The sequence below is a fragment of the Carcharhinus amblyrhynchos genome, chromosome 14 (genome assembly GCF_965287045.1).
Source record: "Carcharhinus amblyrhynchos chromosome 14, sCarAmb.v2.hapA, whole genome shotgun sequence".
NCBI lineage: Eukaryota > Metazoa > Chordata > Chondrichthyes > Carcharhiniformes > Carcharhinidae > Carcharhinus > Carcharhinus amblyrhynchos.
Genome location: NC_137337.1, coordinates 29,728,471 through 29,754,988, shown reverse-complemented (window position 1 = coordinate 29,754,988; position 26,518 = coordinate 29,728,471). Strand labels below are relative to the sequence as shown.

At 43.1% G+C, this 26,518-nt stretch overlaps 1 protein-coding gene across 4 annotated transcripts in view; it reads left to right on the top strand.

The window, feature by feature from the left end:
- Window positions 1–26,518, top strand: part of LOC145352539 (ena/VASP-like protein) — a 219,558-nt gene that overhangs the window by 34,573 nt on the left and 158,467 nt on the right. For 3 of the 4 annotated variants that reach the window (XM_080202523.1, XM_080202520.1, XM_080202525.1), the window contains exon 2: window positions 21,508–21,552. The exons of the other annotated variant lie outside the window; for it this stretch is intronic. In XM_080202523.1, coding sequence (XP_080058649.1) covers window positions 21,530–21,552 — 23 coding nt within the window. In that variant the 5' untranslated portion in view covers window positions 21,508–21,529. The remainder of the gene's footprint in view (window positions 1–21,507; window positions 21,553–26,518) is intronic. 4 annotated transcript variants of the gene reach the window in all.

The following is a 26,518-nucleotide window of genomic DNA, read 5'->3' as shown; positions in this document are numbered from 1 at the left end:
AGCTTGGTGGGCCCAATGACTTCCTTCAGCACTGTAGATAGTCTATGCCTTCCTGCCTTGAAAATGAAAGTCATCAAGCAGTGTGAAACATTCCTGCTACGTCCTTTCAAAGAAGATCCCACTCCAAATTCTAAAATAAGAATTAAGTTAAAAATGCCAGTTCCAAGCCTACCATTACTGAGGGCTTATTTAGACTCAAAATGATGACCACTCAATTATTCTGGAACACAAGTTAATGTGGGTTTATTTCACTTTGTATTCTAACCACATTTTACAGATGTGCACCCATCAGTGAAGCTAATTTCCATTGTTTTAACCTTCAATGAGCAACCTCATTTTAAATAAAAATTTGCTGATTTAGTGTGACTCACTCCAGCTATAATTAGTGTTTTTCTTTAAGCTCTTTTCATTACCATTTCTATTTCCACATCCATCTTTCAGAAAATAAATTCCTTGCTCCTGTGTGCACTCATGCCACAGGGATAGAAGTTTGAATAATCTGTACAGTAATTTACTTGTGCAATTGCAAAGGACATTGACTGATTTTTAGTTTATTTGAGGAACACTTAGTAATGGGAGCTCCTTGAAAATGTAGAGTAACTTTAGGGGAAAAAAATCTTTGAAATGTTATTAACTGGATACATGGTAACCTCACACATTGGTGCATATTAGTGTGTTACCAAATGACCTTAAATGGATTCAAATCTGCTTGATGTGGCAAGTTCATAATTTTTCATTTTAGGATAAGGTGAATGCATCTCCCATGTAGGAAGGGAAGAACAAAGACTTTATACAGCTACTGGGAACCAGCAGGAACATCTCAGTGTTAAATCCCTTAAAAGATTGCTTTCTATAGATGTCACCTTTGTGCCTTGATGTTACCAGGCGACTTCATTACAACTGTAAAATTGTATGGAACTCAGTTAAACCCATTACCCTGATCTCATATAGTCAGCCAGGGACTTCTCTATTAACACACAGTCCCCTGAAACCTACATAGGAGCCGTGACCGCTGTTATGATGACCACAAAGGTCACTCATTAATAGATCTATAGTAGGTTTTGTGGAGTATGAGCTTCCTCATTAAGCAAGCAGAGGCTCGCCCAATGGGAAGCAGCCAGCAGGCATATTTAAGTCTCTAACTTTACCCAGATGTAGGTCCCGAGGTGAAGACTTCCTGACTGTGAACTGTGGGACTGGCCTTTTCCATTGGTTCGTAACAAAGAGTGTTATAGAGCCATAGAGGATACATAGAGGAATCATAGAGCTCAACATAAACTTGAGAATAAAACCTCATCTTTCATCTCAGCACTCTACAGCTTTCTGGTCTCAATATGAGTTCGACAACTTTAGATCATACCCTCTGCCTCCATCTATGTACTTTTGGGTTTTTTTGCTAGTTTGTTTTTTTATCACTTCATGCTGCATTCAGGTAACTGCTACGTAACCATTCATGTCTCATAGAGTCAAAGAGGTTTACAGCATGGAAACAGGCCCTTTAGTCCAACTTGTCCATGCCGCTCTTTCTTTAACCACTAAGCTAGTCGCAATTGCCCGCGTTTGGCCCATATCCTTCTATACCCATCTTACCCACATAACTGTCTAAAAGCTTTTTAAAAGACAAAATTGTACCCACCTCTACTACTACCTCTGGCAGCTCGTTCCAGACACTCACCACCCTCTGTGTTGGGTGACAGGAAACCAGCATGTGGCTGAATTACTAGAAACCGCCAAACCGAAATCCACAGAACTGAACAACCATGTATGTTCATGGCTGCTGCATGTCACTGAATACACCCGTGGAAGCCAATACTATCCAGGACTTTGATGTTTTATCTGCTGGAAGTGATACAGATTAACGGAGATAACAACTCACATGAGATTCAAACGAATATAAAGCCCCCCCCCCACCCCCCACCCCCGCTTTCCTTTGGGAAATCCTTAAGTTAGAATTTCCACTTTATAAAATCTTTAATTAAATTGGATTTACTTCCCACTTGTCAATCATGGTGATCCAACATCTCACTCACCTATTCTGGCTAAACTCATGTCATTGGGCTTGGCACTATGGATTTCACATGATCTTAATTGGATTCAAATTTACAATATCTTGCTTGACGTGGCAACTTCTTGCTTTCTGATTTTGAGATAAGGTGCCTGCTGGATGCTAAGCACCTCCCACATAAGCACCTGAATAGAACTTGGTTAGCACAACTGTTCATTTTCTCTTCAATCATTTAGAATGGATCTATTCAGTGATTTTTAAATATGCTTCAAGAAAATATTGGGAAGGAAGCTACCTTGTGGCACTTTGTAACACTTGGGCATATCTTAATGATGAGTTTAGTGCTAAAGTGGCATCTACTCCAGTGGGGCTTTCCCAGCCTTACTTTGTTGCAGGTGGTGCTGCAGTGGACTGTCATTGGACTAGTAATGATGTGAAGATGCTGGCGTTGGACTGGGGTAAACACTAAGTGTTTGAAGTCCACGGGTTGGACTTTAATGTGGTGTTGTGAGACTTCTTACTGTATTGGACCAGTAATCCAGAGATCCAGTTTTGAGGACTCAACCCCACCATGGATTTGAATTCAATAAAAAAAATCTGGAATTAGAAGTCTAATGATGACCATGAAACCACTGTTGTTGGATTGTTGTAAAACCCTATCTAGTTCATCAATGGAAAAGGAAATCTGACGTACTGGTCTGGGCTGGGATTCTCTGATCTCATTCACACCACCCCCCCCTTGCTGGCTACCAGTGACAACAGAGAATTTGGCACTCGGCCAAAACTCTATGCACTGCAGCAGGACTGGAGAATCCTGCTGGTCTGGCCTTCATGTGATTCAAGATCCACGGCAATGCGATTGACTCTTAACTACACTCTGAATTGGCCTTGCAAGCATTCAGTTCAGGATCAATTAGCCAGTAACATCCATGTTGCATGAAAAAATAAATTTAAAAAGGTCATGAAATCATTGTGAGATTTCAGGAAATTAGATATTGCTCTTGGGGCTAAAGGGATATGGGGGGAGGGCAGGATCAGGATACTGAATGTGATAATCAGCCACGATCAAAATGAATGGTGGAACAGACTCAAAGGGCTGAATGGCTAGCTCCTCCTTCTATTTTATATGTTTCTATGACTCAATTTTGCATTTACTGGCAATTTCTTCACTTCTATTGTCAGCTGTGACAAACTCATTGTTTAGGGCCTGACTTCCCCTTCTGCTCTTATCGCTTTTTCATGAGATCACCAAAGATAAACCTACTATTTTTTTGCCTGTATCTGTATATGGTGACCTTTAAGTTTTGGTGGTTGATGCATCTCGCTGCATTTAGTATTTGGAGACAATGGTCACAAGGTCACAGGAAGATGACATGAATGTTTCCTGTCTGAGATTTACACCAGATATTGAATAGATATTTGATTTTGATTTGCTTTTATTATTTGATTTGATTTATTGTTGTCACACGTATTAGTATACAGTGAAAAGTTTTGTTTCTTGTGTGCTATACAGACAAAGCATACCGTTCATTGAAAAGGAAAGGAGAGAGTGCAGAATGTAACTAAGGTGTAGAGAAAGAACAACATAATGCGAGGTAGGTCCATTCAAAGGTCTGATGGCTGCAGGGAAGAAGCTTATACCAGTTGGTACATGACCTCAGATTTTTGTATCTTTTTCCTGACGGGAGAAGATGGAAGAAAGAATGTCCGGGGTTCATGGAGTCCTTAATTATGCTGGCTGCTTTTTCGAGGCAGTGGGAGTGTAGACAGAGTCAGTGGATGGCAGAAAGAATCTGGAATGTAAGTTGAGATCGAAAGGTTGCTTCATTTGTAAAGCTTTTGATATTTTGACAGAATGAAACACATTATTGCCCAAGGTAGTTATTTGCTGCTCTTGGCAACTGAACTTTTAAATAAATCCATTACCAAGCACCTAATGGGCAAATAGAGACTAGAATGGATTGCTTTCTGTTCTACTGATGAAGACCTGCCCACTAAAGTAAATATTCATTCTACTCAAGCTATGACAACCAAATGGAACATGCAGCTATGTGGATTAATCTGTAAGCCCTTAGCGAGCAATAGTTTCTTGGTGACAGCTCACGATGAAAAATGTTTGGCGCTTTTGTACTTCGAGCTTATCTCAAAGTTATTTATGGTACATTTCAGTGCCATTTGTTTGACTGTGGAAATGAGGGAATGAGGAGTAATATAAATTGGCCTACTTTTAATCTAGTGCTCCTCAATCTCTGAATGTAATCCCCACATGAAAAACTTCTGATTTTAATTTCCCCAAATCTGTGCTTCATCTGAGAGTTGTGACAGTGGGACAGGGACACTGTGAGTTTTGTGCATACATTCCCCTAGTTTCTCAACTTGACAAAAAGACAGAGATGAGACTACTACGATGAGAGTTTCCATTTGGTGAAGTGGCCATGCTTTAGGTGTCACACATAGAATCCTATGGTGCAGAAGGAGGCCATTCGGCCCATTAGCTCTGTATTACCATTTTAATTCTAATTGCTGGGCAGACTTGAAACTGTGAGTGTTTCAGATCAGATTTTTACACCCCTTCTCAGGCACCTCCATACACACTCTGCCTGAAAAAATAGCAGTGATTCTGAATCACGTTCCAGAAGCCCGTGGGCAGCGTTTATCACGCCCGAAACATTGCAGCTCCAATCAGAGCTTTCAATTACGCGTGTGCAGTAAAAAAAATAGAAAAATGCTCCTTTGCCACATCGATAACACAGAATAATGCCTCCCCCAGCCCCAACAGACATTTATCCACCCCCACAACATATCTGATCCCCCTATACCCCCATCTCCCACTACCCAGACCAATCACAGCCCCCTTCCCCCACCCCCCCACCCACCGATCACACACAGAGTGGCAGCGGACACCTCCCCCACACACCAGAGAGCTACCTAATCCATCACTCTCCGCCCTTCCCCCACTAGACAGCCATCTGACCCTCCCCCCTTCCCCCACCAGAGAGCCATCTGACCCTCCTCCCTCCCCCCCGTCCCCCCCACCAGAGAGCCACCTGACCCTCCTCCCTCCCCCCCTCCCCCCCACCAGAGAGCCATCTGACCCTCCTCCCTCCCCCCTCCCCCCCACCAGAGAGCCATCTGACCCTCCTCCCTCCCCCCCACCAGAGAGCCATCTGACCCTCCTCCCTCCCCCCCTCCCCCCACCAGAGAGCCATCTGACCCTCCTCCCTCCCCCCACCAGAGAGCCATCTGACCCTCCTCCCTCCCCCCCTCCCCCCACCAGAGAGCCATCTGACCCTCCTCCCTCCCCCTCTCCCCCCACCAGAGAGCCATCTGACCCTCCTCCCTCCCCCCTCCCCCCCAACAGAGAGCCATCTGACCCTCCTCCCTCCCCCCACCAGAGAGCCATCTGACCCACCTCCCTCCCTCCCCCCCCACCAGAGAGCCATCTGACCCTCCTCCCTCCCCCCCGTCCCCCCCACCAGAGAGCCACCTGACCCTCCTCCCTCCCCCCCTCCCCCCTACCAGAGAGCCATCTGACCCTCCTCCCTCCCCCTCTCCCCCCACCAGAGAGCCATCTGACCCTCCTCCCTCCCCCCACCAGAGAGCCATCTGACCCTCCTCCCTCCCCCCACCACCACCGATCTGAGTCAGAGGGCCGCCGGAAGCTCTGAATTTACAACCTCAGAAGTTGGAGCACCCGAATTGGATCTTTGCGGACCATGTCTGTTTCATGCTGAATCTGGACAGGCGAATGTGATGGTAAAGGGGGAGCGGACGCGGATTGCACTACTCGCTTCACACCCGACTTTACCAAGTTTTTGCGGCCGAAATCGGGCGCAACTCGATGGTAAAATCAGGCCCATTGAGTCTGCACTGATCACAATCTCACCCAGGCCCTAGCTAGTCCTCCTGACCCTAAGGGGTAATTTAGCATGGTCAATCCATCTAATAATAAATACACACAGGCACAAGGAGAATGTGCAAACTCCACACAGACGGTGACCCGAGCTGGGAATCAAACCTGGGTGCCTGGCGCTGTGAGAAAGCAGTGCTAACCACTTCTGCCACTGTCCTATCCCCTTCTGACTACCATTAAAAGAGAAAATGAACAATAATATGAGTGAAGGTGAGAAGCCATCACATGCTTTGCTTTTCCTCATTTGGAAATGACTAATTACATTCCAGATTCGAGGAAAGCCACACTGAAGGCTGATTTTGGTGTTAATTAATTACATATTGCTAAAGAGCTTGCAATTATATCGTGCTTTTTGCAACCTCAGGATGTGACAAAGTGCTTTACATCCAGTCACGTTTTTTAAAATGCCACCGCTGATGTACTAAAGGAAAATTAAAATGTATTTCTTTGCCACCAGAAGCTTGATAAAAAGGGGGAAAAAAATTAGGGGAAGCTAGCCTAAAAGCAGATTGTAAGAGAAGTTACTGTTGTATAAAAAAAAAACACGAGTTCCTAATGTGAACCTAGGCCCCTGAGGAGCAGAGACAGGATAAATTATTTCAGGGAATGAGGAAATGGCAGAGGCACTGAACAAATATTTTGGGCAAAATCTTCCGGCTCTTTAAGTTAAAGTTTATTTATTAGTGTCACATGTGGGCTTATATCAATGCTGCAATGAAATTATTGTGAAAATCCCCTAGCTGCCAAACTCTGGCGTCTGTTTGGGTAGACTGAGGGAGAATTTAGCATGGCCAATGCACTGAACCAGCACGTCTTTTAGCATGGGTGGAGGAGTGAATAAAAAGCAGATAGTAGGTTTAAATAGGGCTTTTTCAAGTTGGCAGGCAGTGAATAGTAAGTAGAGTGCTGCAAGGAGCAGTTCTGGGGGTCTCAGCTATTTACAATCTATATTAATGACTTGGATGAAGAGACAGAGAGTAATGTATCAAAGTTTGTTGATGGTACCAGGCTTGGTGGGAAGGTCAGCTGTGGGGAGCACATGGAGAGATATAAACAGGTTAAATGAATAGACAACAACATGGCAAATGGAATATAATGTTGGAAAGTGTGAAGTTATTCATTATGGTCGTAATAATAGAAAACCAGAATATTTTTTAATACTTACAAATTTCACACCTCTTAATGTTCAAATAGACTTGGATGTGCTTGCATTAGGAATGCAGTAAGTTACCATTCAGGTGCAGCAAGCAATTAAGAAGTACATGCCATATTGGCTTTTCATAAGTTCATTAAATATAGGAGCAGAATTAGGCCATTTGGCCCATCGAGTCTGCTCCGCCTTTTGATCATGGCTGATATGCTCCTCATCCCCATTTTCCTGCCTTCTCCCCATAATCCTTCAACTCATTACCAATCAAAACCCTGTCTAATTCCTCCTTAAATTTACTCACAGTGCTAGTATCCACCACACTTTGGAGTAGCTTTTATTACAAGGGAATTGGAGTACAAGATGAAAGAAGTCTTGCTAGAATTATATGGGGTTTTGGTGAGACCACATCTGGAATACTGTGTGTACATTTGGTCTTCACATTTAAGAATGTGAAGGTGTTACAGTGAAGGTTCACTAGATTGGTGTCTGGGATGAGGTATGATGAGGGGCTAAGTAAATTGGGCTTATATTAAAGTTTATTTATTAGTGTCACAAAGTAGGCTTACATTCACACTGCAATGAAGGTTACTGTGAAAATCCCCCAGTTGCCACACTCCAGTGCATATTTGGGTACACTAAGGGAGAATTTAGCACGGCCAATGCACCTTGTCAGTACATCTTTTGGACTGTGGGAGGAAACTGGAGCACCCAGAGGAAACCCACACAGACATGGGGAGAACATGCAAACTCCACACAGGCAGCTCCAAGCCGGAAATTGAACTTGGGTTCCTAGCACTGTGAGGAGGCAGTGCTAACCAGTGTGCCACCTCATATTCTCTGGAGTTTCGCAGAATAAGAGGTGAAACTTACAAAATTCTGAAAAGGTTTAATAGGGTCGATGCTGAAAAGTTGTTTCTGCTGCTTGGGGAGTCTAAACTAGGGGGCACCATCTCAGGATAAGAACCGGTCATTTAGGATTGAGACAAGAAGAAATAACTTCATTCAAAGGTTTGTGAATCTGTGGAAATCTCTACCCCAGAGAGTTGTGAATGCTCCACTGTTGAATATATTTCATGCTGAGATAGATATTTGGTCTAGTGGGGAATGGGTAGTAAACTGGAATCAAAGCCTAAAGTCAGTGTTAATCATATTGAGTGGCAGAGCAAGTTCAATAGGCCATATGGTCTGCTCCTGCAGCTACTTATTGCTCTCCTGTTCCTTAAAATGCCATATGCACTTGAGTCTGAGAACTATCATTATTTGTTCTTAAACTAGGCAGCCAAAAGCAACTTGAAATCTAATCATGTTTGAATGAAAATCCTCCTGTGGCAAAATGATGAAGTGTGCTATGACCAGGATGATGGTCATGCATTTAATAAAACCAATTGTGTTACTTTACTGCTGTCAGTTTGAACCTTGCTGGGTTTTACTAAATATAAGGGTGGCATAGTGGTCAGCAGTCCTGCCTCACAGTACCAGGGACCTGGGTTCAGTTCCGGCACTGGGTGACAGGAGTTTGCACATTCTCCCCATGTCTGCATGGGTTTCCTCTGGTTGTTCCGATTTCCTCTCAAAAGTCCAAGGATGTGCAGGATTGTGGATTGTCCGTGCTAAATTGCACCTTAGTGTCCCAGCTCAACAAGTGGTAACTTGGTGCAGTTTTATTAATTATAACTGAAATGAGTTTATCACAAAAAACAAGTGTTATCAAAAGAGGCAAATCCACCATCTGCGTTTAACCTGATCTTAAATAACTGAAAGTTACTTTTAGCAATTATGTAGAATGGTTCGCAAACTGTATAGATGTGTAGTGGTCAAGTTCAATGTAAATTTTGAACAAAAAATCTTTTAAAATATGCTATTTGTGGCCCTGCGTGCAATGGAATCAGCTTAATCATAAAATCCCTACAGTGTAGAAGGAGGCCATTTGGCCCATGAAGTCTGCACTGACTACAATCCCACCCAGGCCCTTTCTCCATAACCCCACTTATCTAGCCTGCTAATTCTCCTGACACTGAGGGACAATTTAGCATGGCCAACATGGGAGGAAACCAGAGCACTGGGAGGAAACATGTGCAGACACGGGCAAACTCTACACAGACAGTGACCCGAGCCAGGAATTGAGCCTAGGTTCTTGACGCTATGAGGCAATAGCGCTAACTGCTGTGCCACTGTGCCGCCTAATGTTAAAAGCTTTGTCAGAGGCCCACAAACAGGTACAATTAGCAGGAACTCTCAGTAGTGATTAATGTTTTCCAGGGTTGTGGCCAGTTTTGTGGTCAGCGTCAGTTTCCAGTGCAACATTTGTTAAGGTAGCTCAAGAATTTTGAGAACATTGGGTGGGATTCTGACAAAAAACGCTAAAGTGTAGAATTTGCATATAAACTGGGGTAAATCACACAGACTTTTTCAGCACGAGTTTCAAAATGAATCTCCCACACTCTGTCCACTGCGGAGTGCATTAGCCTGATTCACTCCAGAAACCAGTGGACAGGGCCTATTCCTGCTGGAGAGGCGGGCAGCATGGCAGTAAGTGGGCTGATCTGTCAGTCCCGGGATTGGCACAGGCGCAGTGGCCCCACACTGCCAGCCTCCAGATTGCCGGGGAGCTTGATTGCTGGCCAGCCCCACAATCCTGCATTGCTGCCCTACCGACACCCCCATGGCCAGATCGCTGGGCCCCCTGAACATGTCCAGGCTCAGCCCTGACACTCCTCCCCCACCTGCAGTCTCCAGAGCACACCCCCCACACTGCAGTCACAACCCGCCTGCATCCCCAGCACGCCCCCCCCTCCAATCTGGCTGTCCACCTCTCCCTCTGCCCCTCCTCCCCCTGAAGGCCAGTCCTGATCTCTGGCCTCCCTCTGTCACTGAGCCCGACTACAGAGTGGTAGCAGGATCCCCCACCCACACTGATCACACCACCCCCCTCCCAGAAATCCTGCCCCCTTTCGGCCCCGCCCCCTTGGCACTGCCCTATGCTCGATGCCAAGTTGCCTCCTGAGCATTGGCACTTTGCCCCTTGGGCAGTGCCAGAGGGCCCAGGCTGACACTGCCAATGTGGCAATGCCCAGGGCCCCCCCAGCACCTGACCCCAGTGGGGCCCCCCTTCACTCCAGCAGGCTCTGGCCACCAGCTCCCCGTGAGTGGGGAGCTAGAAGAAAGCCCGCTGGAGTGAACCAATCCTGGTGGGCGTGGAGGGGGGGAGAGACTAGCGGGCCTGGAGATTTCAATCCCAGGCCCACTATTAGGGTTTAAATTATATTGAAATTAGCTGCTGCATATATTAGGCCCAGATGCCCAGGACAAATCGCATGAATCAGTGCAGCTGGAGTCTCCCGGCCCACTGCACTCAAAAAGCAGCACTGCGGGATGGGAGAATCACCCCCATGATCTTCACGGGGTATGATCTGTGTTTGAATTTGCAGAAACCTCTGTGCTGATTTCAGGCAATTTTTCACTGCCGAGAGAGTGCCATCCAGCAGAAGTTCCAGCCCCTTCACTTTGTTTTATGATATGAATCTGAAGGTTGGATTTCATTGTCAAATGAAAGGGTTCTCACCAGAAAGTTCCCCTCTGGTCTTGAGCTTTTTATGTTTTATCTTTTTAAAATTGTTTCCATGTACGGGTCAATTATTCATGGAATTCTGTTAACTTCTGTTTGTGGCAAGTACAGTGCAATGCAAATGTTTTGGAGTGATCTGAAGCAAAGGAATTGCCTTCAACGTATCTACCTCCCAGTATGGAGCTGTCTACACATAGTTTAATTACAGACAGAAACTTTCCAACAAGTCTTGGTTAGTACTTGACAAACACTACATTAAACAGAACCAAACCTATGGGTGGGTGTAACCCCATGCAGTTGAACTGATGATCTAAGGTAGATCCCCTGTCCACCGCACTCCAATATACTTCTGGCAACACCATGTCATTGGGTGATTTTTTAAAAAATTGAAAATATGAGTCCCAAAAAGGTACATGCTAACAACGCTTTTGGGAGTTAATTTCCCTTTTAAGCTCAAAAGACACTATGCACTGCTTGGTAAAGTGGAATACTATTATCTTGAGGAGCATGTATGCTTTCTGTTGTCATTGTTGAGTATGTAACATGAGTTGTATTTTCAATAATATTATTGTTCTCTGAGAGCTGATACTGCAGGACTCCAAGGAAACTGCCTGTATTAGCAAGTTATTTTTAACAAAATAGAAGGAAAATACTGCAGATGCAGGAAAACTGAAATAAAAACCAACAGGTCTGGCAGCATCTGTGGGGAGAGAAAGAGAGGTACTGCGCACATGCAGACCTCTCATGCTGCACATGCACAATAACAGTAGCTGGGGTCTGACAGAGAGAGAGCTGTCAGGCCCCTGCTACTGCAGCCAGCCTCAACTCGCTCCCACCAATACCTCCCTGGAATCACAGGGACCCACAGCCCGAGATGCCTGCCTCCTCCCGCCATCCAGACTGATCGCGGCCCTGCCGCCCTCCCCCACCAATCACATGCAGAGTGGCAGTGGGCCCTCCTCCCCCACTGGCCTGATCCCTTGGCATTGCCCATGTGCCAGGCTGGCAGTGCCAAGATGCCAGGGTGGCACCGCCAATCTGGCACTGCCGGAGGGACACCCCTTTCTTGCCCTAAGCCTCCCTGGGGGGCCTTAACGACCTCCGGTTTCATCGGCGAGGCCAACCCGACTGTTCCCCGTTCATAGGGAGCAGTGTTTTCTTGCTGGAGAGAACCTCTCCCGGTGAGGCCACTAAAGCAAGCAGGCCAAGACAATTGAATACTGAACACATGGAAAACCCTACTTAAATAAATTTAAATTAATTGATCAGCCTCTCGCCCATTTCCAGCAAGAGGCCGACTGCGCTGGAAATCCAGGTGTCACAAAATCATGACAGGCGCGAAAACCGATGCCAGTCGCACTAACCGCTTTATGCCCGATTTTACAACACTTTTCTGCCCCAAAACGGGCGTAAAGCAGCTGTAAAATCCCATCCTATATTTCTCAATTAAATCCTCAACAAATAACATTCTCCCTAATTCCTTGAGCAGTAATGTTCTTTAGCGCACCGCTCAGCAGTAAAACTTATTCCTTCCTTCATGAAACCCTTTCATCTTGGGATGAAAAGATGTAATTTTTCTTATTTATTGTGCTTTCAGCAGGGTTGTGGGCATTTCAGATGAATTACACAGATGCTCATGAAGTGAGCTTTTAGCAAATTGATTCCAATCCCAAGTAAGTACTGAAATGAGATACTCAAGTAGAGTAAGGGTAGGGATGCTCCATCAAGTTGTGGGACCAATCTACTGATTTAAGGAGATTAAGGCACTTCAGACAATTATACAGCAGTAAGTGCCCTGATGTATTTTCATATAGAAACATCTTAAAATCCACTATGTAGCATTTTAGTGTAATACTAAAATTAAAACATCCAATCAGCAAAACTGCAACTGTTACAACCTCTACAACTAAATGAAATAAACATTTGATCCCACTGAGTGGGAATTACATAGGGTCATAGAATCCCTACAGTGCAGAAGGAGGCTATTCAGCCCATTGGCAGCAATTCGTACCCATGCTTATCCCATAATTTCACATATTTACCCCGTTAATCTTCCTAACTTGTATATCTTGGGACACTAATGAATAATTTAGCATGGCCAGTCAACCTAATCTTCATATCTTTGGACTTTGGGAGGAAATTGTTGCACCTGGAGGAAACCCGCATAGACACAGGGAGAACGTACAAACTCCACACAGACAGTTGCCAAAGGCCAGAATCGAATCTGATTCCCTGGCGCTGTGAGGCAGCAGTGCTAACCACTGTGTCACCTTGCTGCCCATGAATGGAGCTCATCAGAAGTTGACATCAAAAGCAGGGGGATAGATTTCACCAAATAGGAGACTGTTGTCACTGTGGAGAAGGCCAAATCTGGGGTGGATGTGGAAGAGGGGAGATTGCCTGATGATAGAACATTGGTATTTGAACATCATTCTCAGAAATAATAACATTGGAATGCTTTTGGAATGAAGTCAGAAAGAGGTTTCATGTGTCGTTATTGAAGGTGTTATTGACCAGGTTAATTATTGCAATAAAATGTAAATTGAGAGGATTAGGTAACTAATTAGGTGTTCATCTTGCAACACCCGTGGTAACAGTCCTGCCTCTAAACCTGAATGCACCAGGTATGAGCCCCACTCCCATACGTGTTGGCCACGGAAGAACCCAGTTACTGGTGCAAGCAAGATAGTGTGAATCGGTGCTGGTCCCCAGCCCAAATGAATAAGGAGAGTTAACAGCCCCAAAGATATCTGGCTGTAAAAGCAGCTGCCAATTCCGAAAACGATGGTGGATATGAATAGAGATAGAGAAGATAATCGAGCAGCATTGTGGCAACTCCCATGAACCATGGAAAAATGCCAAAGCAGAGAGAGAAATAGATAATGAATTAAAATGCAGTTGCTTTAGCTTTGTATAGTTTTTTTGATGAAGTAACATTTCTAAAATATTGTGCTTTTTTTTATTAAGACCTTAGTTGCTTTGCTTGATTAATCTTTTTAGGGAGGGGAGAAGGATTGCACACATTTATTTTAAGTCTGAGTTTAATTATCCTTGTTGTAGATACTCAATTCTTGTAAGATTAATAGTCTTTCATCCAGAAGTATTCCATTTATCCTTAACTGAAGAATACTTCATCCTTCAGTCAAACTGTTTCAACTGTTGAAACTGACTTTTTGAAAGTAAGTATCTGTTTTCTCTCACCGTTTGGATGCAGTATTCCTGATGGGGGAATAATTGATAGAGATAGTGACATGAGTGCAAAACATGCCCTGCTACACAACATGTGGCCATTCCAAAGTACCAAAATAAACTGCTACATGACTGGGAAATTCTGCAGATTAGAATGGCTAAGTGATTTCTACAGAGGAGTTGCAGTGGATCTGTACTACGGGTTCAACAGGGGAGGCTGTGGCACAGTGGTATGGTTTAGGAATCCAGAGACCCAAAGTAATGCTCAGGGAACCAGTGTTTGAATCCTGCCACGGCAGATAGTGAAATTTGAATTTAGTAAAAATCTAGAATTAAAAGTCTACTGATGACCATGAAACATTGTCGATTGTTGGCAAAAAAAAACACTAATGTCCTTTAGGGAAGGAAATCTGCCATCTTTACCTGGTCTGGCCTACATGTGACTCCAGACTCACAGTAATGTGGCTGACTCTAAAGGTCCTCAGAGATGGGCAATAAATGCTGGCCCAGCCAGTGATACCCACATCCCACAAGGCCACAAAAAAATAATCCTGGCATCCAACAGTACTCATGTGATGTTTTCATTAGGCTAGGATTACTTTCCTACCTCAATTGTGAGCTTAAATATACTGATACTTGAAAATATAGATTTCACATATCTCAGTGCAGATATATGTGTAAATATAAAGAGAAATGATGCAGGAAGTACAGTAATAACATTTATTTAGTGCCCCTTAAGTTTTTAAAAGGAAAATCGCAAAGTGCTTCATGGATGAAGTTAAATGAATTCAAGTCACTTCATCAATTGCTACAGGTTGTTTTTCCATGTTGCCAAAATAATCTTGTATTGAAGTTTTAGAATGTTAAGTTATGATATCTCTGCCCATGGTATTCTGTCACTGCTGAACCCCCAGTTGCGACAGTGCCCCAGAAATCTCCCAGCATTCACACAGTAGACCACAACTTCCAGACTACTCATATACGTGTATCAAAATATGCAATATATTGAAATGTTACTCTGAATATTTCTCGATGCACGTGGGGGGAAAAGGGATTAACTAAATTATGGCACAAAGTTACACCCGTTCCATGAAAACATCATACACTATTGGATATGAAACGTAACCAGGGTGTTTTAATCAAATATAGCACGCCTGCTTCCATTCTTCTCCAAAAGTGTTTTTTGCTAATGAATAGACTCATTCCTGAATTTAAAACCTGAAAGCTGCTGTTATTACCTCAAGTGCAGACTTCAAATAAAGACAATCAAGTGGGTGAGCTGACTGTCATGTGGGTGTATTTTTCAAGCTTCTGACTCAGTTTGGAGTCATGGTGTATATATAACACAGGAAGTTGTGGCAGACTGACGCTCCGTTGCTTTTTGCTTTTTTTTTAATTGGCCTTATTTTCAGACGAGCAACAGGATGAAGAATGCAGAGGGCAGATTGTTACTGGTGCAAATGTAACGGAGGTATTGTTTTTGAGATTTGGGAACATGTAACGATCCACATTCCCATCCATTCTAATTTGTGGAATTAATGCCATACAAATTAGCCTTGTAAAAAAAAACAGCCTACCCCGTTAAAGGATCTATAGTCTCGGGGTAAATACTGAAAATTGTAACCCAGTCGTTACAGTCCCTGGACATTGCTGCAGGTGGTCCCCAAGACACAACTGTCTGTAACTCCCACATCAGTGTCTTCTTTCTGTTCAGTTCTATAGTTCGACAGTCGAGCCAGATTGAGCTTAAACACTGGCAACTGTGAGCTATGCAATAATTCCAGATATAATAAAATCATAGAATCTCTACAGTGCAGAGGAGGCCATTTGGCCCATTGATCCTGCACCAAAAACTATCCCACCCAGGCCCTATCACTGTAACCCCTCTTACTTATCCTGTTAATCTCCCTGACATTAAGGGGCAACTTATCATGGCCAATCAATCTAACCCACACATCTTTGACTTGTGGGAGGAAACCGGAGCACCCAGAGGAATCCCACGCAGATATGGGGAGAACAGTCAGACAGTCAAGGCCAGAATTGAACCCACATCCCAGAATTGAAGCACTGTGCTGCCCTGCCGTCCTATCAATCTATAGTTGGCCAACACCAGCTACAGGAACTCCAATCTTATGACACAATTGATAATGAATACCCTAGAACTGATAATTCTACTGAATCACAATATCTAGAGGCATTTTCTCTTTCAGAAGTAGGACAATTGTTCTTCTGAAGGACTAAATTCTTTAACAGTTTGCCTGGTATGCCATAAAGTCTGGTTATTTGTTTTTCATAAACAACAGCAGATAAACCCTGCATTTTTGCTCCATCCATTTGTGAATGGTAAACAATTAAGCAACTAATAAAAGGAAGATGATTTTTGAACAATGCATCCTCAGTGACGGTAGAACCCAGCATGTGACTGAAAAAGATGCTTGCAACCATCATCAGCTTGAGGCACCATGGAAATCATCCTCTTCATCCTCCTTTTGAGATCCCCACCATAACAGATGCCTCATTTCAGCCAATTGCTACACAAACGCCAAGTAACAGCTAAATGCACCAGTCACAACAAGTACTGTAGAATCTGACAGCATATTGGGTGCAGTGAGGTCGATCTATGCCAGATCTAGTCCCCTGGATGATCTGTTCCAAAACAGTTACAACCTACCTGACAATGTGGAAAAATGCTTGGGTATATCCTGTGGGCAGGCAAAACCCATACTGACCAATTCCCACCTCAACAACAGAATGATGGATGGAGTTACCTATAGTGCTGTCACATGGAACTTTAATCACCAACAATCTGCTCGCTGATGTTCACTTTTGGTTTTGCAAAGACTGTTGTACACCTGACCATCATTATATGAAGGTCTGGAGCACAACTGTCCTGGCAGCACAGTGGTTAGCAGTGCTGCCTCTCAGTGCCAGGGAACCAGGTTCGATTCCAGCTTCGGGTCACTATCTGTGTGGAGGCTGCACATTCTCCCAGTGCCTGCGTGGGTTTCGTCCAGGTGCTCCGGTTTCCTCCCACAGTTGAAAAATTAGTGGGTTAGGTGGATTAGCCATGCTAAATTGCTCCTTAGTGTCTAGCGGGATTGAAAGGATAAATGTGTGGCTTTGCGGGGATAGGGCCTGGGGTGGGATTGTTATCGGTGTAAGCTTAATGGGCTAAATAGCCCCCTTCTGCAATGTGAGGATTCTATGATTCTATTCTATGATCCTATATCCTCGGTCCAAACGTGGACACATGCCAAATTCCTGAGGTGAGGTGAAAATGATTGCTGTTGATTTCAAGGCTGCATTTGACTGAGTGTGACGCCAAAGACTCCTAGTAAAATTGGAATCACTGGGAATTGAGAGAGGAAAGCTCTCCAGAGGCTGAATTCATATTGGTGCAAATTAAAATGGTTATCATTGCAGACAGTCAGCCCCACGACATCACTACATAGGTCATTTACAGCAGAGTCTTCAACACAGCAATTGCTTAATCAATGAGCTGCCTTCCATTATAGTGTCAGAAATCAACCTGTTCACTAGTCCTTTTCTGAATCTTCAGCTAATGGAACGGCCATGCTCACATGCAGTGGGACATGGACAACATCCAAACTTGTGCTGATGTGGCAAGTAGTATCTGTGCCATGCAAGTGACATCTCCAACCAGCACTTGTTAACATTCAATAGTATTACCATCTGGACTCCCAAATATCCTGGGGTTTGTTAGGAGTGGAAGGTGTGGGGTATGGTCACCTTTGACCAGGAACTCAACTGAACCAGTGTGACGACCTTTAATTCGGGAGCAGTACAACAAGGATAATTTGTAATTTCTTCAAAATATGTGTGGGATCTGTCATTGGTTTTATAAATATTTGAAAATGAATTTTGCATCAATTGTAAAACCATCGATTGTAATTTTTTTGAATAGTAAGATATACTGGTTCACGTGACCTGATGAAAATTGACCTGGAAGCAGTAACAACAGGAAGGATCTTAACATACGAAAGCAAAGTGGCCAGACACAAAGCAGACAAAGGACAGCTGCAGCAGTCCCTGATTCTGAGGCAGGTGAGGTGGTAGAGCCTGTGTGTCTGGGGGGATTGATAATGAAAGCAGGGTTATGGTGGATGAATTAAACAGGTATTTTTCATCAGTCTTCACCATTGAAGACACATGTAACACCCCAGAAATAGCTGTAAATCGAGAAATGGAAGGGTAGGTAGAACTCAGGAATTTTACCATCACCAGGGAAATGATATTGAGCAAATTGTTGGAGCGGTGGCTGAAAAATCCCCGAATCCGGATCGATTACACATCAAGCTCTTAAGAGAAGAGATAGTTAATGCATTGATTTTAACTTTCCAAAATTTCCGAGATTTATGGAAGGTTCTATTAGATTGTAAGATAGCAAATGTAACTCTTTTATTTGAAAAGTGAGATAGACAGAAAGCAGGAAAGTACAGGCCTGTAGCCTAACATCTGTCATTAGGGAAATATTAGATATATTTAAAGATGTTATAGCAAGCCACTTGGAAACAGAGTCACATGCTTTTATGAAAGGGAAATCATGTTTGACCAATTTATTGAGGTTTTTTGAAGGAGTGACATGTGCTGTGGATGCACGTGGATTTCCAGAAGGTATTTGATGAGGTTCCACATCAATGGTTATTGCAGAAGATAAAAGCTGATGGTGTAAGGAGTAACATATTGACTAATAGGAAACAGAGTTTGCATAAGTGGGTTTATTTCAGGTTGGCAGAATGTAATGGGTGGTGTGCCCCAAGAATCAGTGCTGGGGTCTCAGTTATTTACAATCTCAGTAAAAACCTTGGACACAGAGATTGAAGGTATTGTTAATAAATTTGCTGATGACACAAAGATAGGTAGGAAAGTAAATTGTGAAGAGGACGTAAGGAGGCTACTAAGGGACATAGGTTAAGTGCTGGCATGATGGCACAGTGGTTAGCACTGCAGCCTCACGGCGCCAGGGACCTGGGTTCGATTCTTGGTGTGGCTCATTTTGCAGAGTCTGCACATTCTCCTTGTGTTTGAATGGGTTTCCTTTGGGTGCTCCGATTTCCTGCCAGAGTCTGAAAATTGACCATGCTAAAATCTCCCCAGTGTGCCCGAACAGGCACTGGAGTGTAGCAATGAAGGGATTTTCACAGTAGCTTCATTGCAGTGTTAATGTAAGCCTACTGGTGACACTAATAAATTAAATTAGTAAAAGTGAGTGGACAGAAATTTGGCAAATGGAGTATATTGTGGGTAAAGGTGGAATTGTCCATTTTGACAGGAAGTATATGAAGAAGCTTCTTATCTAAATGGTGAAAGATTGCAGAGCTCTGAGATGCAGAGGGATCTGGGTGTCCTAGTGCATGAATCACAGAAAGCTGGTATACAAATACAACCATTAATCAGGAAAGCTGATAGAATGTTATAATTTATTGTGGGAGGAATTGATTATAAAACTAGAGAGGTTATGATTCAGTTGTACAGGACATTAGAGTATTGTGTACATTATTAGTTTCATTTAAGGAAAGATGGAAATGGTGGAAAGCTTTACTAGACTAATATCAGGAATGAACGGGTTGGTCGGAGATTTTAGGTTTGTATCTACTAGAGGTTAAGTGTAAGAGGTGACGTAATCAAAAACTTTAAGATTCTGGGAGGTCTTGACAGAGTGGATGTGGAGAGGATGTTTCCTCTTGTCAGAGAATCTAGACTAGGGTCATTGTTAAAAATAAGGAATCACTCATTTAAGACGGATATGAGGATAAATCTTTTTCTTTGAGGGTTGTGAGTTCCCAGAATTCTCTTCCTGGAAGCAGAGTCTTGAATACTTTTAAGGCAGAGCTGGATAGATTCTTGATTGCCAAGGGAGTGAAAGGTTATCGGGGGTAGGCAGGGAATGTGAGGTTGAAGTTACAATCAGGTTAACCATGATCTTATTAAGTGGCAGAATAGGCTCGAGGGGCAGAGTGGCCTGCTCCTACTCCTAATTTGCATGTTCATGTTTTCAAATCCTAGATCAAAAGAACTTTGGGAATTAAGGGATACGGGGATGGTGCAGGAAGGTGGGGTTAAAGTAAATTAGCCATGATGTTGTTGAGTGGCAAAGCAGGCTTGAAGGGCCAAATGGCCTACTCCAGCATTTCACAGAATCATTTGGCCCTTTGAGTCCACACTGACTACAATTCCACCCAGGCCCTATTTCTGCAACACTTCATATTTATCCTGCTAATGCCCAGACATTAGGTTTAATTTAGCATGGCCAACCAACCTAACCAGCACATCTTTGAACATTTGACAGTGTACACTGCAACAAGTTGTCAAGTCTTTTAATAGCATTTCCCAAATGTGTGGAAGGACCAGAGCAGGAGTTGCTTGGGAACACTATCACCTACAAATCACACACTAAGCAGACCTGGGTGTGTATTGCTGTTTCTTCATTGCCATTTAGTGAAAAGCCTGGAACTCTGTATCTGTCAGCTTTGTGGGAACTAGGTTGCAGCAGTTCAAGGAAGACGCATTGCCACCTTCTCATGGGCAACTGGAGAGAAACTTGACATGTCACAATCCATGGAGTAAAAGAAAAACGGAGTGATCATTTACAATGTGTTCATCACTAGAGAACTAGGTGTGTTCAGTTGAAGCAAAAGCCACGTGGTGATTCGAACATTTTATAATAATTGAGGGCCTCCTGTGAACCAATAGTGTTAATAAAAGCCAAGGGAATGACATTTTAAACCAGCGTTTTTATTCAAATCAAGGGATATGTTTCACATAACACACTATTTTAGCAAATTGTCATTGTCCAGAAATTGATGGGAAAGAAGTGCATCATATAAACTGCATTTCACCAGTCCATCAAATCATTCGTGCGATTATAAAGCGCCATCGGTTTATTTATATACAAAATTCTGCAGACGCTGGACATTTTGTTTAAACAGGACCTTCCTTTCGTAAATCCACAATGAGTCTCCCAACATGATTTTATAAATATTCACTTACCCAGTCCCTCAAGATCATTTCAAATACTTTCTCTTTCTCCAAACCTGAATTGTCTACCGGACAAAACTCTGAATCTGGTTAAATATAACAGCGCAGTAAAAACAGAAATCAGCATTGTTCCGTTTACAGAACTACAAAAATGAAATCACAGGAATTACAGCCGAGAAGGAGGCCATTTGCCTTCGCCCACCTCTTCGACTGTGGCAACACTCGGAAAATCTGACTCCCCTGAGGAACAGGTTTTTGTTTCACAACAGCATCATGCTGCAAAAAATATCTGTCTTCCGCAGAACCGTGGTAAAATGGGCAAAGTAAACACTTAGGACAATCTGTTGTGTAACACATCACAGCTACCATTTTAAATGTGAGCATCATAAAGAGGATGGTGAACACGGAGGAATTCATTAAAGATGGTTTCAGTGAATGGAACAGCTGTCACGTTAATGAAACTTGCTGGAATGGTCACATGGTGCAGAGCTTTACGCCCCACAAGCTGGTCATAATGTGCAGCATTCTGGCACAGAGACTGTAGGCATGCTCTTGTCTGCCTCACTGAAAAGCACGATATTGATTCTTCTAAATGCTAGTTATCCATATTTGTGGCTCGGTCACTTTTAAATACTGCAGACATGTTTTCACGCTGATTGTGATTTTTTTGGGTTTTTTTTCAAAAGGATTTACCTTTTATATTAAACCATGTATCTAACTGAAGAATTCAGGTAGGAATTCTGCTGTATCAATGCTTTATTTTTTAATTGGACTGCCGAGGGCCATGTCTGTGATATTTTGTACAAATCAAGCAGAATGTCTGATTCTTTTTCATTTATATTTAAAGTTGATGAGTTGAATTGAAACCGGTTATTGAAACCTTCGATATAATGGATTAGAATTGATTCCATGTTGAATATTCGATTCACTGCAGCAAGTGGGTTTGTGTATGTATTTCATATCTGGGGAAAAGAAATTCTTTATCCTTCGGCGTGTTTCTCATTACGTTCGCTTACATGTGGGGACACCGAAAATGGGAAAAGTTAACTAGTGAGAGATAAATGTCAGGTAAAAAGCTCGTCCATCTGCTGAAAGAGAGGGGTCAGTGATGAATGGATTCCTGCCTCAACACTGCGACATATTGTTTAATTCAATCCAGATACTGATGAGTGCAGTTATGTGGAGTTGTCCGTTTTGAAGAGCAGAATTGCATACTGACATGATGATATTGTCATGTTAACACCCCGAACAACTCTTGTGTTATCCACCTGCTGTGGGTTGCTATACTATAAATTCTAATAAGACAAATTCAGACAAACATTATGTCCAACTGAAGATGAACGGCAAGTCTGAGGCCGGAATTCTCCCATCCCGCCCGCCACTGGAATTTTAGTGGGCGGGTTGCGGACAGTGTGAAACCCCATTGACAGTCGGGTGGGAATTTCCGACTTTTAGACTAGCGCGGCCGGAGAATTCCGCCCTTAACTGATTTGTAGCAAAACATGGGAAAATTAGTTCCGATCAGTTTAAACAAATCATCCCATATACCAGCATTTGTTAAATATAATTCTCTGTTCTGTTGTCATCACTTATAGGAAATATCAAAGAGCTTATTGCATCGTAAATTTATGTAATATGTATTTATATATAATTTGTTATCTTTCATTTATATGACATATTTAAAGAAGTGTAAAGTTATTATCTACAAATTGCATGTAAAGCATTTTCTGTATTAAATCTGTTAATAATTTTAAACCTTTAATAATGCTATAATGAACGATGCAGCACAATTTGAATAAAATCTTTAGTCTTCTCTCAAATTCTGATGCTTGAGCCATGTTCCACATTTGCAAATGTGTAAAGTCAAATAAAAATTGCAAAAGGGTTAAATCATTGCAGCTTTCAATCTCCTTAAAGTTAGATAATCTGACAATTTGTGAGTGCTGGCATCAATATTAAAGTTAATTCAATTAATATGGACATCTACATTTTCTAATCAGACAGTACAGCCACAGAAGGAATTTAAACAGTTGTGTGTTTTAGTTTGGTGTAATGTGGAGTGAAGCAATTTGTGTGAAAGTACCATTGCTGTATCCTCTTCTATCCAAGGTCAGAGAACTATCTGGTGCTGCCACTCCGTACCAACCAGCTTTAAAGAATCCACATTCTTCATTGGAGCTATCTTTTTAATACATTTTAAAATTGCATGTTTAATATTAAATAACCGTTTCTTCATGGCATGAAATATTTAATTGATGAATGAATGTTATGCACGGAATATAGAGGTTAGCTATGGTTATAACGTGAGATTAATAGTTCATTCTGTATGAGGCTACAACACAATCTGAATCACCTGATGGGCAAACCTGAGAGATTGGACATGTCGATCACTAAAAGGTGATGCGCACATACAAAAATTAATTTAAAATAGGTTATATTCCACATTCAGTTATAGCGATTCCAAATTTAAATTATCCTAAAGTAAGAATTTTTGACTTTAATTTCAAACTTTTAAAAGACAAGGGTGGAATTTTTCCCCGTAACTTAGGGCGGCTGGACTTTCTGGACCCGTTGCAGTGAACGGAAATTCGGCTGAGCGCCAGATTCTCCGTCCTCGCTTGGAGCGGAGGTGAGCGACCAGAAATTCCAGTTGGAACGATCCGGCGAGTTCCGGTTCGCAATCGTCCCACACCTTGTGCACTGAGAGCCTCCACGTGAAACATGCCGTTAAGGAGATTCCCCCCAGGCTCAGCCTGACTCACCCCAGCTGTGTGCTGTTAACAAGGAGATGCTGCATTTAAATACCCCTGCTACACTCACAGCCAGGGGGATTGGCAGTGTGTACACTAGCCCCATGTCTCGCCGGGTGAGATCTATGACGGCTATTGGAGGAGAGGCAGGCCCCCGAGTGGATAGATGACCCAGGAGCAGGAAGCTGAATGTGGGAGGCGGTGGCCTGGGGTCAGTGCCTTGCGGCCTGACTACTGCTCAATGCCACAGGAAAGTGAATCACCTCATTCAGGCTGCAGGAAGGCCCACATTCCAACAAATATACAAAAAAAAATGCAGCGAATATTAACAAGAGCATCGCTGTTGATTCAGCAGCAGTGTATTGTGATCAGAGATAGTGTGGATTGAAAAGCAGTGTGGTACAGTGACAGCTGTGGCTCAGTTGATACTCTTGCCTGTAAGAGGGGAGATTGTGAGTTGAGCACCAGGTCTGAGTTGCTACTGCAGCTTGGTTCTGAGGGAATGCTGCATTGTCAGAGGAGACGTTCAATCAAGGCCTCTCAGGTGGATGTGAAAGATCCCATTAGCGTTACTCCATTGAAGAGTAGGACATTCCTCAGTGTCTTGGCCAATGTTTATCATTCAACCATCAGTGCAACAGATGTGCAGATTGGCTGCCATGTTCTCACATTACAACCATGATTGCACATCAAATTGGCTGTGATAATGGACATCCTGAGGTCAGGAAAGGTACCAAATAAATGCATATTCATTCATGCTTTGCTTCACTTACAGGCAGCTTCGTTTTCTCCAGGCCACACTCTCCTAAGTTTCATGTGAAATATGGCACAACAAAGGCTCTCATTCACGGCTGGGACTTCTTTCCCTGGAGCATAGGATGAGGGGTGACCTTATAGAGGTTTATAAAATCATGAGGGGCATAGATAAGGTGAATAGCCAAGTGTTTTTCTCCAGGGTAGGGGGAGTCCAAAACAAGAGGGTGGAGGTTTAAGGTGAGTGGGGAAAGATTTAAAAGGGACCTGGGGGCAACTTTTTCACACAGAGTGGTGCGCACATGGAATGAGCTACAGATGAGCTGGTAGAGGTATTTACAAGACGTTTGGACAGGCACACGGAGAGGAAAGGTTTAGAGGGATATAGACCAAATGCAGGCAACAGACTAGTTCAGTTTAGGAAGCCTGGTGGGCATGGATAAGTCGGGCCGAAGGGCCTGTTTCCATGTTGTATATCTCTATGATTCTATTTTCTTACCTGTCAACGCTGTCACGTTGATGGTGGAGGGGGGCAGGGTAGGTGCTAAGATATGGAGGCAAAATAGATTCCTTCCTATTTCTTCCAGGTTTAACTTTATTTTTAAAGAAACACTCCTAATCTCACAAACACGCTGGCTGTAAACAATGTACTTTTTAAGATTTGCTCATAGATGACAACCGACGAAGCTTAGAAAAGCTGATGCACAGCTCTTAAATAAACTGACACAACACTGTTAAACGTGTGAACCGAAAGAAAAGCCAAAGATCAAGGTCGTTGTTTCAAAAATAAGTTAATGAGAGAATCGTAGATGAGGAAAATCAGTTCTTCCAAATTCACCGATCCCGCAAGATGCTAGATCCAATTAACTAGTTCAAGGCTGATCTGTCCACTACTCGATTTAGAATTCCTCCTGCACGTTTATTGCTCTCTGTTGTGAAGGAGAATTACACAGTCCTAAAATTATCATTTCGTAGTTTGAACCAGTGTCCTTGAGTCTAATTCAAATTGAAATAATGTGCTGGGTTAACCTTCCCTACGTGCTTCATATTATTTTATCAGTGTTCACCTCTTGGAATCTGGTGCGAGTGAAAAGGTCAGAAACCTGCTGGTGTAAAATCCCATGGCACTTCTCCCGCTGGTGGGTCGTCCTTCCCACTGGCAGGTGGTACAAACACCATTTGCATCTCATGAATACTCACTAGAGCAGTTGCCCCTCCAGCATCCCAAAAGGCCTTTCAATTTTGCGACACACCGGTGGGAACTTACGTCAGCGTCAAACCCAATTGCTAATGAGGGACGTGCACGTGGCGGTGCCCAATTTGCTAGTGACTTCGGGGTGAGTGCCATAACATTGTACCATAGTGCCGCACTGCTCCTGTTGCACTGCTCACCACTCTGCCAGGACAGACCAATTCCTGCCACAGAAGACTGCAGGCACGCTATAGCTCCCTCTGCTGCTTGATTAAGCTGGCTGATGAATTAAGCCCTGCCCACTGCCTCTAGTGGCTGGATATGGTCTAGCCCATTTTTTCATGCACTAAGCGCATAGGATTGAGAGTGAAGACTAGCCCAAAAAACTCTTCTGTTTTCATGCTAGCTTCAAGTGTCTGTTTTTTCTTCTTATGTGTAGCACTCTACACGTCTGCAGCATAATTAAGGATCCCACACACCCAGGCATTCCCTCTTCCACCTCCCCCTGTCAGGAAAAAGATACAAAAGTCTGAAGTCACGTACCAACTGACTCAAGAACAGCTTCTTCCTGGCTGCTGTCAGGCTTTTGAATGGACTTACCTTGCATTAAATTGATCTTTCTCTACACCATAGCTGTGAATGTAACACTATATTCTGCATCTCTCCTTTCCTTCTCTATGAATGGTATGCTTTGTAAAGTGCGCAAGAAACAATACTTTTAATTGTATGTTAATACATGTGACAAATCAAAAATCAAATCATTAAATTCTATTTGTTGTTGCTCTGACCGTTTATATATTTTGTTAAGCTCATTCAGTAATTTCTAACCAGCTTTTGCCAGTTCCACGGCCCAATCTAAATGTCACCATTTTGAGTATTTGAAGCCAAGGTATTAATATAAATTAGACGTTGCCAAGGAGGAGGGAGAATGCATTGGAACTAGCTGGTGCCAGTCTTGGCAAATGTTATTTAGTATGGAAAATGTGAGTGTAGGGAAGGGAA